A 14,465-nucleotide genomic window follows, 5' to 3' on the forward strand; every position below is an offset into this window, starting at 1 on the left:
AATGGGCTATACTACGAAGTCCATCTTTTTATCAAATCAAAATGCAGTGCTATATTATTACTGTTTGTTGTTTACTGCATAATTTAATTAAGAGAGAAATGTCAGTAGATCCATTGGAGCACGAATTAATTGAGATAGACAATAATGAAGTACAAGATGCAAATAACATAACCACTCTTGAAGCTTCAGATCAATGGACTGGGTGGAGAAATGATTTAGCAGATGCAATGTTTAATTAATGGCTTGAAAACCATAGCTAATATATTCTTCATTAGGAATTTTATTTCAGTGTTGTGACATTATATTTATGTGGTACTCTGTGATTTGTTTATCTGTCAATTTAAATATGAAATGTTTTGTTAGTATTTTAAATTAAGAACTATGGTAATGATTTAATATGTAGCCACAATTTTACAGTTTAATTTATATCTCCAAAAATAAAATCAAATTCAACATATAGGAATGGAGGAGGATGGAGGTGCAAGCCACACCACTGGGAACAATGCAAGTTTAAGGCGAGCATAGACATATGTCGAAGAAGAAGCAATGTTGGATGCACTAGATGTTGTGGTTGTAAGCGGTGGTCGTATTGATAATGGATTCAAATTTGGTACATTTATACATCTTGAAAAGGTACTAAATCAAAAGTTACCAAATTGTGGTTTGAAGGCTTCTCCTCACATTGACTCTAAGATTAGGAAATGGAAGAAACAATATCGGTTGATGTTTGATATGTTGAACACAAGTGGTTTTGGATGGAATGGTGTAAAAAAAAAATGCGTAAAGGTTGATAGTGATGAAGTTTGGAATTCATATGTGCAGGTTAGTGAAATTTTTAAAAGTTTTGAATTTATTTACTGTCATTTGCGAGTTTTTGAAATTTTTTTTTTTGAGATTGATAGTCATTTAGCAATTGTTATGTCCAAGTTTATTAAATTTTTGACTATTTACTATATTGAACTTTATTATTTTTTATTATTTACTATATCTAACTACATTTTGGTTGAATATTTGTAGTCTCATAATGCTCTAAGAAACTGGAGAGGCAAGCCATTCCTGCTTTATGAAAGATTGGCAAACATATTTGGAAAGGACCGTGCTACTAAACATTCAGCACAAACTCCTACTGACATGGAAGACGAAGCAAATCAAGAAGAAATTCGTGATGATGATAATGAAATGGGTGATGGATGTTCTCCAATATCGGCTACACCACCTTCAAGTTCTTAACACACTGCTCGAGCTCACTCACAACCACCAAGTAGGAAGAGATCTAGATCAAAGGGTGACTTGCAGGCTGGCATTGATGAGATTGCTAATCTTATCAGCCAATCATTTGAAAACATGAATACAATAGCTCAATGCATGTTTGATAACAAAGAAGATCGTTTTGACATTTTTTATGAACTTGCAACTATGAGACTTTCTGTTGAAGAAGAACTTATAGCCTTAGAGCTAATTCTAAAAGAACCCCATAATATTTCAATTTTCAAGTTCTCGAGAGGTGAGAGTAAGGTAACATTTGTTCATATGCTCTTGCATAGAGCACAAGGTTGATATGTTGCTTAAAATGGCTGTGATGTTTTAAAGCCAATAATTTTTTGGTATAGAAAATATGTCCGTACTAAACACAACCCCATATTTTGGTATAGTATTATGGCATGTGGGTGCATGTGTGTACTTCACACAACCTGATATTTTGGTATAGTAATGTTGTAATATTGTATTATTAAGTTGAATAAATTTTTGTAAACTTTTGAATGATTATATTAAGGTTGAAAATCCCCCTATGAAGGAAAATTATATGCTTTATTTGTGTAATTTGATTAGAATTATTTTTTTGTGATTAGTTTTCACAGGAAATGTGTAGAAAAATTATGTGTCGAAATTTTTTGAAACTTATAGTTACATAAATCTAGAAAAAAATATAAAAATATTAAATTTGTGTATGAGTATTTTCTTTATATATATATATATATATATCCTTTTTAGCATTAAAAAATTAGTCCATATTCCAAGGATTATGATACTTAATATAACAAGGTTAGTTATTTACTTAAATTATTTACTTTTAACAAACATTAAGACAATCCAGTACATGTTATATAAACTTGTTGTGCAAATTTTATTGAACTCGCAAGTGCACGAATCTATTGTAGAATAGATTAATGGTGACGAGTGTCGATCCCACGAGGAGGTGGATTTTAATTATGTGTAGAATTAATTTTCTATGAGGGTGGTTGGATTTGTGGTGAAAGTGATTTAGACTATCTTAGAATTTAAATTGGAATGGCGGAATTAAATTAAAGTGGAAACTATTATAATTGAAGCGCTTGGGTATTTGGATCCACATCAACATGCACCATGGGCTAAATATTCCTTATTAGTGCCAATTAAATCATGAGGGGGGAATCCACACCTCATGAACCACACTCTAATCAATATGGTGCTAAGGGTTTATCGTGCCAAATAATAATAACCTTGTACTAGGGAGCCGGTGACACCAGGGCGGTATCTAGACAAGATTATTATTATTTGTTAACGAAAAGTCAAAACATCCACAATAATTAGAGGGGAAGAGAAAGTAAATTTACCAAATAAATCCCATGACACATGTTGAGACTTCACCTCAACCCAAGCTTGAAACAAAATTAGTTGCTCATAATTGAACTAGGGGTAATATAGGAATTTATTAAAATACGTAGAAAATACAAGATGGAGAAGGAATTACAGAAAATGGAGCTCAAAAATTAATTCAGAGATGCCAAATTAAGGGGGGAGAGCCTCTTTTTTATAGATAAATTGAGTAAATCATGACCATCGGATTAAAAATATTTCGGACGCTCAGGATTGCGCCATGTCATCAGTCAACAGTATGCAGTTTGACCACACGGTTTGACCACGCAGTTTGAATAGTGACGCGGTTTGGTTGAAAATAATCCTGTGTATATGCATGTACCGTACACACGATTTTTGGTCTACTAACATGCTACCACGTCTCCGATCAACAATGCATAAAACTTTTATCCAATAAAATCGTGACACCTCATCAGTCAATGCCACATCATCGTTCCATATATGTGAACAGTAAAATGGACAATACCGTACATGTGAACAGTGATATTTTTTCTTTTTACGCTCCTCCTAAGGTTTTCGACTGTCCTGAGTTCAAAATTGATGTCCGTTTTGCTATCTGATCTCTCGCTCATTGTGAAATAACCATGATACCCCTAAAATACATAAAATACTTAATTAAAATCAAACACACATAATTAAATTACAAGAGACTAAAATACATAAAAGTAGAAGTGTTAGTAAGACTTGAAATGTAAAATGACAATTTTTTCCTTTATAAATATACACTTTCTAACACTCAACAATGTCAAACATAGGATAATTGATAAAAGTACAGTACAGTTCAGCACCAAACACTGTATAATTTATACAACATGCCAATTTAATACATATCATTCTAATACAATACAGTCTGGTGCGGTGTACCAAACACACCCTTAGGTGTGTCAAGAGCCTACAGTGTAGTTGTGTGGATAAATGCATGTCTAGAAAAGTTCTGTCAACAAGAAGATGAGAGTCTAGATTTTATGTGGGACCATTATGACCTCTCTATTCTCTTGAAAACTTTCCTGGTGAATTATCTATACAAATAGACATGTAGACATTATTTGTTCGGGTTAAGTAATTAAAAAGAATGGCAGAGGCATCGTCATCTTCTTCATCAGCGAGAACTACTATAGCTAATGCAAAGTTTGAAGGGGAGAAATTTGATGGTACTAATAATTTTGGTATGTGGCAATGTGAGGTGTTGGATGTCTTACGTTAACAAGAATTGGACCTCGCCCTTGAAGAAAATCCTGACAGGATGGATGAAAATGAGTGGATAAAGATAAATAGATAGGCATGTGGTGTTATTCGCCTATGTCTGGCTAAAGATCAAAAGTACTTTGTCTTGAAGGAGACATCAATAAAAAAATTATGGAAGATGCTATAAAAAAAGTACATGAAGAAAAGTCTTGAAAATAGGCTTTATATGAAGAAAAAACTCTATCGATTCACATATGCACTTGGTATGTCGATAAATGACCATGTAAACTCATTCAACAAGATATTGACGGATTTGCTAAATTTGGATGAGAAATTTGAAGATGAAGATAGGGCTTTAGTGCTGTTAAATTCCCTTTTTAATGACTATAACCACCTTACCATCACTTTGCTTCATGAGAAGGATAGTGTCGCATTCGATGTTCTATGCAGTGCGTATATACAACTTTAAGTCCAGAAAGAAAGACAGAAAGGATTACAAGCATACAGTTGCAGAAGCATTGACAGCAAAAGGTCGTTCACAAAGTCACAAACCTAAAAAAAGAAGCCAGTCTTAAGGAAGGTCTGCCGAAGATGAATATGCTTTTTGTCACGAGAAAGGGCATTAGAAAAAGAATTGTCCTAAGTTAAAAAAGAGCAAGGTTATTTATGATGCATGTATGAGTGGAGCATAATAAAGTGTCAGACTTTAGTTTGGTTTGCATGATGTTGACATGTCACTTACATGAGCGAATTTTAGATTCAAGTTGTACTTATAATATGCGTCTTAACAAGGGTTTATTTTCTAACTTTAAAGAGCTTGACGGTGGAGTTGTTTTTATGGGCAATGACAATGCTTGTAAAACCATGGGAATATGGTCAATCCAGTTGAAGAATTATGATGACTCAATCTAAGTCTTAATAGATGTTCATTACGTACCAAGTTTGAAGAAAAATCTTATCTCATTAGGAGTCCTACAATCTAAAGAGCTCACAATCATTCTATGAGATGGATTTTTAAAAGTAGTATATGAAGCTCTGACAGTGATGAAAGGTATAAGAAGAAATAACTTATACTATTTCCAATGAAGTATAGTTATTGGATCGGCATCAAAAGTTTATGGAAAAAATGTAGATTTAGAAGCAACCAAGTTGTGTGTTGTGCAAATTTTATTGAACTCACAAGTACACGAATCTATTGTAAAATATATCAACGGTGACAAGTGTCGATCTCATGAGGAGGTGGATTTTAATTGTGTAGAGTTAATTTTCTAAGTGGGTGGTTAAATTTGTGGTGAAAGTGATTTAAACTATCCTAAAATTTAAATTAGAATAGCGGGAATGAATTAAAGTGAAAACTATTAAAATGAAGCGCTCGAGTCTCTAGATCTGCACTTAACATGCACCATGCGCTTAATATTCCGTATTAGTGCCAATTAAATCATGAGGTGGGGTTTCCACTCCTTATGAACCTCACTCTAATAAATATGGTGCTAAGTGTTTATCGTGCCAAATAATAATAACCTTGCACTAAGGAGACAGTTATACCAGTGCAATATCTAGACAATATTATTACTATTTGTTGATGAAAAGTTAAAGCATCCACAAAAATTAGAGGGGAAGAGAAAGTAAATTTACCAAATTAAGCCCATAGAACATGTTGAGACTTCACCTTCAACCCAAGCTTGAAAGAAAATTAGCTACTCATAATTGAACTAGGGGTAAAATAGAAATTTATTAAAATATGTAGAAAATACAATATAGAGAAGGAATTACAGAAAATAGAGCTAAAAAATGGATTTAGGGGTGCCAAATTAGGGGGGAGTCCTCTATTTATAGATAAAATACGTAAATAATGGCCATCGAATTAAAATAATTTGGACGCTTAGGATTGCGACACGTGGCAAGTTATGATTAGATAGAACACATCATCAGGGCTGTCATTCCATATATATGCATGTACTGTACGCACGTTTTTCGGTCCACTAACATACTGCCACGTCACTGGTCAATGCCACATAAGTATTTTAGTCTAATAGGATCGCGACACATCAACGGTCAACGCCACATCATCAGTTAACGCCACATAAGCAGCCAATGTCACATCATTGGTTAGTAACATGTTATCAGTCAATGCCACATCATCATACCGTATATGTGAACAGTTTCATGAATAGTACTGTATATGTGAACAATTTCGTTTATCCTTTTATACTCGTCCTAAGGTTTTCGACTAAATTGTTGTCTGTTTTACTATCTGATCTCTCGTTCATTGTAAAATTACCATGATGCCCCCTAAAATACATAAAATACTTAATTATAATAAAACACACATAATTAAATAATAAGGGACTTAAATACATAAAAGTAGGGATGTTAGTGAGACTTGGAGAATAAAATGACGATTTTCTCCTTTATTAATATACACTTTCTAGAACTCAACACACCCCCAACCAGCTTGTTGCTAGTCCCTATCAAATTAAGTGAAAACAAAATTCTAACCCAAAATGATTTTCTTTTAAACAGTTGTGTTTATTCAATCAAACTAATGATAGCAATCAAATAAAAGTATAAGCATTATCTCCAGGCTAAAGAAATATCACCCCCACATCAACCATTCACATGAATCAGTCTAGTGGACTTTGTCATAACTACAGTAATCAAGTCACTTTCAAGAATGACATGTCAAATCCCAAAATCTCACCAGTAGTAGTGACACTCTTACAAAGAAATTAAACCCAATAAAAATAGTCACTCCAATGAATGGTAAATCGAGAGAAAATAATAAAGAAGTAATATCACACTCTCATCAAGATGAAAGAAATATACCCACAACTTAGAAATAATACGATCTTAAGTCAAATAAAATGTTAGTCAAACCAATGTATTTTTTTTTTATGCATCACTACATCTTTTTAGCCCATATAACTAGTTTATACTTCAGTCTATAGTTCCTTAAAATCAAGAAGAACTTTTATTAGGACGTAACGGTGGCTACGAATATGACTAACAAAGGAGGGAAAATAGGAAAAACAAAATATATGTTTGAGAAAAAGTAGAGATCTTTTGGAAATTATAAGGTACATTGCACTTATTTATTATTATTATTATTATTCTTTTTTTCTTTTCTTTTTTTGTATGGCACAACTTTACTGAACAAAATAATCATTTACATTTTTCTCACGCATGAATAGGTGATAGAACTTGTAAGAAATCAGGCAATATTCCAAATTGGAGTGGGTCAAGATGATAAGTTGACAAAGAAAAGTATATTTATTTATTATTTATTTTTTTATATAAAAGGCTCAAAAGGGTTAACTATAGATATTTCACAATAGGGATGGGTTGAAAGGCTCAAACAGATCAAAGATGGCTTTTCCATTGTCTTTTAGGGCTCTAAATAATCTTCCATATCCACTAGGTAGATGGACCTTCAGATGTAGCAACACACTATTTTTTTTAGAGGGTTGACTCAAAAGAAATCTAGAGATCATATATAAAATAATAAATTGCTAAGTTGTATGAAGAATGGGCAAAAAATGTTACTCTCCAAGAAAAATGACAAGCTCAAAAACTCTCTTGGAATTTATTATGACATGTGCATTCCTTCAAGCGACTCATATTTGTTTTCGATATCAACATGTAGAGTATGAAACATGGTGTAACATAGCTCAAATCCAAAGATAAAACAAATACAAAAATTTGAAAGTCATCATGTCATCCAATGTTAAAAGATCACACGAAATAATTTTTTTTAAATGACATTCTACCCCCAAACCTATTCTAAACATGAAAAATATGCATGCAGAAAGGTGAAAATAATGTTGGAAAACTAATTGGTAAAAGAAGAAGTTAGAAAGATCACACTTAAAATGACTGTCAAAGCTTAATAATAAGATAACAAAGAAAAAGAAAATATTTGGAAAGTATTTTTTTTAATTTTTTAATTTTTTTTAAACTTCCAAACTAAGAAGATGCATTTCCAGAGTGAAAAAAATATAAAAAAACTAATTGGTAAAAGAAGAAGTTAGAAAGATCAAACTTAAAAAAATGACTGTCGAAGCTTAATAATAAGATAACAAAGAAAAAGAAAATGTCCAGAAAGTAATTTTTTTAATTTTTTATTTTTTTTAACTTCCAAACTAAGAAGATGTGTTTCTAAAGTCACTATACTCCATATCCGGCAATCTTCAACTCACAAATTTAGCCACAGTTAGTCTCTACAACAAAAATAGTAAAAATTTCACCAGGATTGTCAATTATTCCCTTCTCCTAACCAAAACGAAACATTGTCCTCAACGTTTTAAAGTGAAGAAGTAGAGTTTAGAAGGTATCATATGAATGTTGTAATATAGAAGAAAATATTTATAAGCGGAGAGTTAAATCTAATTTGTACTTCTTACTCCGGCTACTGTGACCATCATTAGTTGGCCACTCTAACACAAAGGTCCTGAGATCTGGCTCTAGTCTATAAGCTTGTAACAGATCAAGTAGCTCATTAGCAGTATGAGCACAAATAAAAAATTTTTTTGATGTGGAAGGAATGAAATAATTTTTTATTGCATGGTTAAGAAATGTGATAAAGTCATCATAAAAGTTATTGATATTTAACAAACTGATGGGTTTATGATGAATATTCAGATGGGCCCAAGACGCTAATGTGATTAGTGCCTCTAGAGTTGCAATATCTTCTGGTAGGAAAATAAAAGCATCAGCATGATTTAGTATTTCAATTATTCTCTCTTGTATACCTAAGACGACTAACTCTTCCCCAGTTGGTGAGTCAGACAAACAACCCAAAGGTTTTAGGGTTCTTAAGATGATGCCTAACACTTGGCTCTCTCTGATATAAACAACTTCTGAGACCAGTTTTGATAACCCTCAGTCACTTCCTCCATATACCAAGTGTAATTTTCTTACTACTATACTTTGAACAAGATTTATGACTGCCTCAACGAACTCTTTATATTTGTCATAGTTAAACTTAGAGAGTATACAAATGTTCTTGAATTGTTTATTGGGAGTATATGCCATTGGGATACTTCTTAAAAATAATTTTGTGAGTGCTTAAAAAAATCATATTTTAGGATCTTGGTGCCAATAGTTCATAGTTGTGTATGAGGTACCATGTCTATGTCAATTAACGTGTAAAGCACATGGCTCGAGAGTCAAAAAGAAAATAGTAAAAAGAAAAAGTAAACGATGATAAGATAAAATAATTAAAGACAAGTGTGAAGCCTAGAAGTACTTATATTCTGTTATTATGAGTGAGGTGGCATGCTGAGCTGGCATGAGCTCTTTTGATTGTTAAAGCTGTTAGTTAAGAATAACAACTTATTCTCTTCTTTCGTATCTAAGAGGATATAAAGGGCAGCAAATGATATATAGTTTTGACGCGTGGGAGATTCTTTGTGAAAGAGATAAATAGAGCTCATATGAGGAGTTAATATCTCTGTAATCTCATAACCCGGTGTAATTCATTTTCATTCTAATAAAGCTTTAGAGCAGTGTTGTTTCAACCGTGGATGTAGGCTTCTTGTGGCCAAACCACGTTACATCTTCTTGTCATTTTGGCACGATAATAGCTTCTTTGGGAGGTAGGCACTATTTTGTTACTTTTGTTGATGATTATTCAAGAAAAGTGTGAGTGTATTTGATGAAGAACAAAATTGCTATTTACTGTATCTAACTACATTTTGATCATTATGTGTATTTTCGCTACATATTTACTGTATAAAAAATGTATTGTATAAACTGGAGAGGCAAATTTGCTACAAATTTGTACTGTATAAATTGGAGAGGCAAGTGAAGAAACGTTACATCTTCTTGTGGCCGAACCACGTTACAACAGTTTATGAGACTACAAACGATTTGATTGGTTTACGAAAAGATAAAAGTACACAAGAAATAAATTTGATCATTATGTGTATTTTCGCAAGGTACAAGAAGGATCCTTCATATATTTGCTCTTGTATGTCGATAATATACTAATAGCATCTAAGAGCAAAGATGAGACTGAGAAGTTAAAGAGTCAATTTAATCAAGAATTTGAGATGAAAGATTTAAGTGAAGCTAAGAAGATTTTTGCATGGAGATATACAGAGATAGAGCTCATGGCAAAGTCAGCTTGTCTTGAAAGCAATATTTGAAGAAGGTATTACAACAATTTGGCATGACTGAGCATATAAAACAATTTGGTATTACAACAATTTGAAGAAGGTACTTGTTGGCTTCTTATTTCAAGCTTTCTGCACAACTATCTCCTTCAACAATTGCGGAACGAGAATACATGTTACAAGTTCCGTATTCAAATGCAGTGGGCAACTTGATGTATGCAATGGTGTGTACAAGGCCTGACATTTCACAAGCAGTTGGTATAGTGAGCAAGTATATGCATAATCCTAGTAAAGGATATTGGCAAGTTGTGAAATGGATTCTACGGTACATTCAGAAGACCGTGGATGTTGATTTACTTTTTGAGCGAGATGATACACTTGTTCAAGGTGTGATCGGGTATGTTTCTAATTATGCTGGTGATTTGGACAAACGATGGTCAACAACCGAATATGTATTTACTTTTGCTGGAAGGACAATCAATTGAGAGTTTACACTACAGTCTATAGTTGCACTATCGACCACAGAGGCTGAGTACATGGCGGTTACATAGGCTATTTGGTTACAAGACTTGCTTGAAAATTTAGGATTGGTACAGGAGCACATAAATGTGTATTGTGATAGTTAAAGTGCTATTCACTTAGAAAATAATCAAGTTTATTATGCACGTTCGAAGCATATTGACGTACGGTTTCACTTTGTGTAGGAAATTATTGATGAGAGAAAGATTCTTCTACAGAAAAACAAGACTACAGAGAATCCTGCAAATATGTTGACCAAGGTGGTAACGGTGATCAAGTTTGAGCATTATCTAAACTTGATCAATATTCTATGAATTTGAAAAATAGTCAGAGAAGGCAGAGATTGGAAGATGGTTTGTTGATAGTCGGCTCAGATTTGGACAAATTTTGGAGGACAAATTTTCGCTGAGGTGGAAAATTGTTAAAAATCAAACTTTGTGGGCACCAAATTTAAGTTGATGAAAAAAATCAACTTTGTTTGAGTTTAATTTGCCAATTTCGCAAATTGCAACCAAATTAAAAATTGGTAGGTAAGCATTATTTGCCTATAAATAGAGAGGAGAGGAAGACCTGCAAATCCATCCCAAAATTTGTAAGATTTGAGAGCAATTGCAAGTGAAGTAATTTGAGTAATTTGAGAGATTTGAGAGAGCTTCGACTCGAGCATTCTAGTGAGGATACAATTAGGTGTTCTGGGGTTTTAGGTTTTGAGAGTTTTTTTTTTCAATTTTGTTAATTTTCATTTGTTAATAAAATTATCTTACAGTCTTTATCCGTGAACGTAAGTTTTACACGAACCACGTAAATTATTATATCCTATTTTTTTACATTTATTTATCAGCACATTTACATTTCTCCAAGACTCATAAAATCATCACTCAACCTGCGCTTCCACAATACTTTTTGTGATCATGCATCGAAAAACATGGCCAACGAACATCAGCAGTTGCCCATTTAAAGCTGCAGTGAAATAAAGTGGTTCCAAAAAAAGTTGGACGGAATTTGAATTCATAATCATCTTGATAATGAATCACGTGCTTTTGAAGATCACTGTCCTTGGATTTACAATGAAAAGTATGATCTTCGCGGGGAACTAAATCATGTCATATTAACATGCACTATTTGCTTGAGGAGACCAGCGTGGCAGCTAGTCATCAAATGTAGCACAAGAAAAATCAGCATAAAGAAATAATATTGTTTTGTCAAAGAACCATTTTGTTTTTGTTTTTGTGAGTGGTTAGTGCAGGAGCACAGCTTAAGTAGTCAATTTATTACCAAAAATGCTTTTGTGCAACAACTTTTCTCTCATATCACGTAAGGTAATAACATTATCTTGGAATCTGTTAAATTGCAAATTTATTTGATATCTTTTTACATGTATTATTTATAATGGACGTATAATTCGTAAGCAGAATCAAACAGCTGTCAATAGTAATATTGAATTTCATTAGAATGCTTTCTATAGCCAATAGAGAAGTTTTATGAATTTGGAAACCAGAACGCAGCTAATAATACAGTTTATTGTAGATCTGGAGAAGATAATTTGGGATCTAATATCTTCTAGGAAAAGCCACTCAAACCTCCAAAATTAGTTTGTCTTACACAAATCTCGAGCCTTAATAGTTTCAAGAACGTACCTTGAAATCCTCTTCTTTTACGGTCCCCCCTCCCCCCTTTTTGCATTATATATATATAGTACTTCTTTAATGTGAGCATTCTTATTTTTTTTTTCATGTGGACACACTTTTAAACCGTAGAATTTAAGAGAGTTAGTTTTTAACTTTCTAAAACTGCACAATTTTATAATTTATTCAAAAATTAATTCTTTTAAACCGCACGGTTTAATAGTGTGTCTGTATTTTAAAAAATACTGACATTCACACTTGAAAATAAATAAATAAATAAATAAATAAATAAATATATATATATATATATATATATTCTATTTTACGGTATCATGTGGCTCTATCACTGCTCACAACTGATAAAAGAAATTAAAAAAATATATAATAATTAAAGTAGCTACTAATAAGTTACATATATTTAACTTACATCAACAAAAAAATAATTATCCAATACTAAAAGATAGTAGCATATGAAACAAATGGAGATTATGTTTGTATTTACATTCCATTCAAGCCAAGCAATTCCGTAATTTTCTAGGATATTATAAACGTCGGATCTTTTTTTTTTTTTGGTGGGCGCCAGGGGGGCGGGGTAGGGTTTGGGGAAATAAAATATTCGACTCATTTCATGGAGTCTACAGTTGCTGTCGAGCAATCCAATGGGGTGACCGAAAAGCCAACCCAACCAAGTAAGGGCTAGCCTGATTTGATCTGCTAGGGTTTGAGCCCGACGTGGTATGTGATGTCTAGGATTTAGGCCTTAATTTTCGATGGTTGGTCGCATGCTTGGGTTTACATTAAAAAGCCTGCCCAGCTCTGAAATCCAACTTAATTTTGTTATTTTTTCTAGTAATCAAACTCAAGTGGCCAATTAAAAAAAATACTTCAAAATTTATCAGTCAAGCACTTACATGAGTATATTTAAGTGATGATTTGTTCAATTTAGTTTAATTGGTAAATTCATTAATATAATCTTTGAAAAATATTTCATTTTGTTGAATTAATAAAAGTTTTTGAAAATCTGACAAATATTTATTGAAATATCTGTACATCAATTCTTTGAGACAGCTTACCTATGATATTAATTAAATTTATTTTTTTAATATTATGTATGGTACAAATTGGTGTTGTAGTCCGACTGAAATTCATAATTAAAGTCTAAAGCAGAAACTCACAATGAAAAGTTGACATAAAAAATCACAGTAAAAATGAACTCCAGATCGACGTCATACAAAGAGACTAAAAGGAGGGTACTGATCAACTCAACTGAGCTGCTAGCTAGCTAGCAAGTTTCGATAACATACGACAACCAAAAGAAAGGCAAAAAAAAAAAAAAAAATACAGAAAATGACAAGAACAAGAAATTTCAATCTCAGTTTTCATGGTGACTTATTTAGATATATAATAACAATATTCACCGTTTACAACATTAATATACTCCCAATACATTGTCTTCAATTTGGCGTCCACCGAAACAGGATATCTGGTCTTCCCAATCATTATAGCCGACCAAAGCATAACTTTTGACCTTCCAAAGACACTCATTTGGGCATCTTAATAAATCTCTCTTCGCTTTGTATCTATCAAAAGTTCCATGCCCATCTTGCCACTCCACCCCACAAAAGAATAGCGTAGTCACAAAAAGATTTGCCTGGAATTTCCAGGTAAAGGAATTCCCCGGAGCTATCACATGTGTTCCTAAATCATCATCTTTGGATTTGCAATGAATTGTGAAATTTTTACTGTCTAAATAATTATAGACAGTGACATGGGTTATAGGATTAGGTAAGATGAAAGCGTCTTCACTTGAAGAGATGGCTCGTCGAGCCACCGCCGAGAGAATAATAAGCAATAGATTCAACAGAAAAACTTTGTTAAAGAGACTCATGGTTGAACTCAATTTTAATTTATAACGAAAGTTGGAGTGCTAGTATATATACAACTGACTAAAATAATTGCCAGACAAATATGGATAGTAATGTGAGATTTAATTTGTACTACTTATTTGAGCCTCCTAGAAATTATTTTAACAAGTCATTTTGCTTCTTTTTTTTTTTTTTAATTCAATCTAATGGTAACACAATCCTCTCTCTGTTAATGAAGCGGGATTTGAATTACAAAAGTTTTTATCCACTCAACTAATTGGCAATTACAACCAGCTAGATTCTTTTAAATTTTTTATTCTTTATTTTTCAAACTATTAATAATTAAACGTACAAAGTACAAATTGATTACATTATTCAAAACAAGTATTTATGTACAAAATAAAACTTGGTAATTTATATATAGCAAGTTCCATGAACTCTTTAGCATATGTTCTTTTCGTTAACATTTTGACACCAGGGACGTAATAGGTATTAAAATTTATTTGGTACCAAAATGATAA

At 32.5% G+C, this 14,465-nt stretch overlaps 1 protein-coding gene across 1 annotated transcript; it reads left to right on the top strand.

Moving 5' to 3' along the window:
* Nucleotides 1-546: 546 nt before the first annotated feature.
* Nucleotides 547-1,230, top strand: LOC112098949. Its single transcript, XM_024185894.1, has 2 exons — nt 547-822; nt 1,018-1,230. The coding sequence occupies exons 1-2, from the start codon at nt 547-549 to the stop codon at nt 1,228-1,230; spliced, it is 489 nt and encodes a 162-aa protein (XP_024041662.1).
* The last annotated feature ends 13,235 nt before the right edge of the window (nt 1,231-14,465 follow it).

The sequence above is a fragment of the Citrus clementina genome, unplaced genomic scaffold, assembly GCF_000493195.1.
Source record: "Citrus clementina cultivar Clemenules unplaced genomic scaffold, Citrus_clementina_v1.0 scaffold_9, whole genome shotgun sequence".
Taxonomy (NCBI): domain Eukaryota; kingdom Viridiplantae; phylum Streptophyta; class Magnoliopsida; order Sapindales; family Rutaceae; genus Citrus; species Citrus x clementina.

Coding starts and splice junctions, on each gene's coding strand:
- LOC112098949 (XM_024185894.1), top strand. CDS start 547: ATGTTGGATGCACTAGATGTTGTGGTTGTAAGCGGTGGTCGTATTGAT. Junction 823..1,017: donor TTTGGAATTCATATGTGCAG/GTTAGTGAAATT, acceptor GAATATTTGTAG/TCTCATAATGCTCTAAGAAA.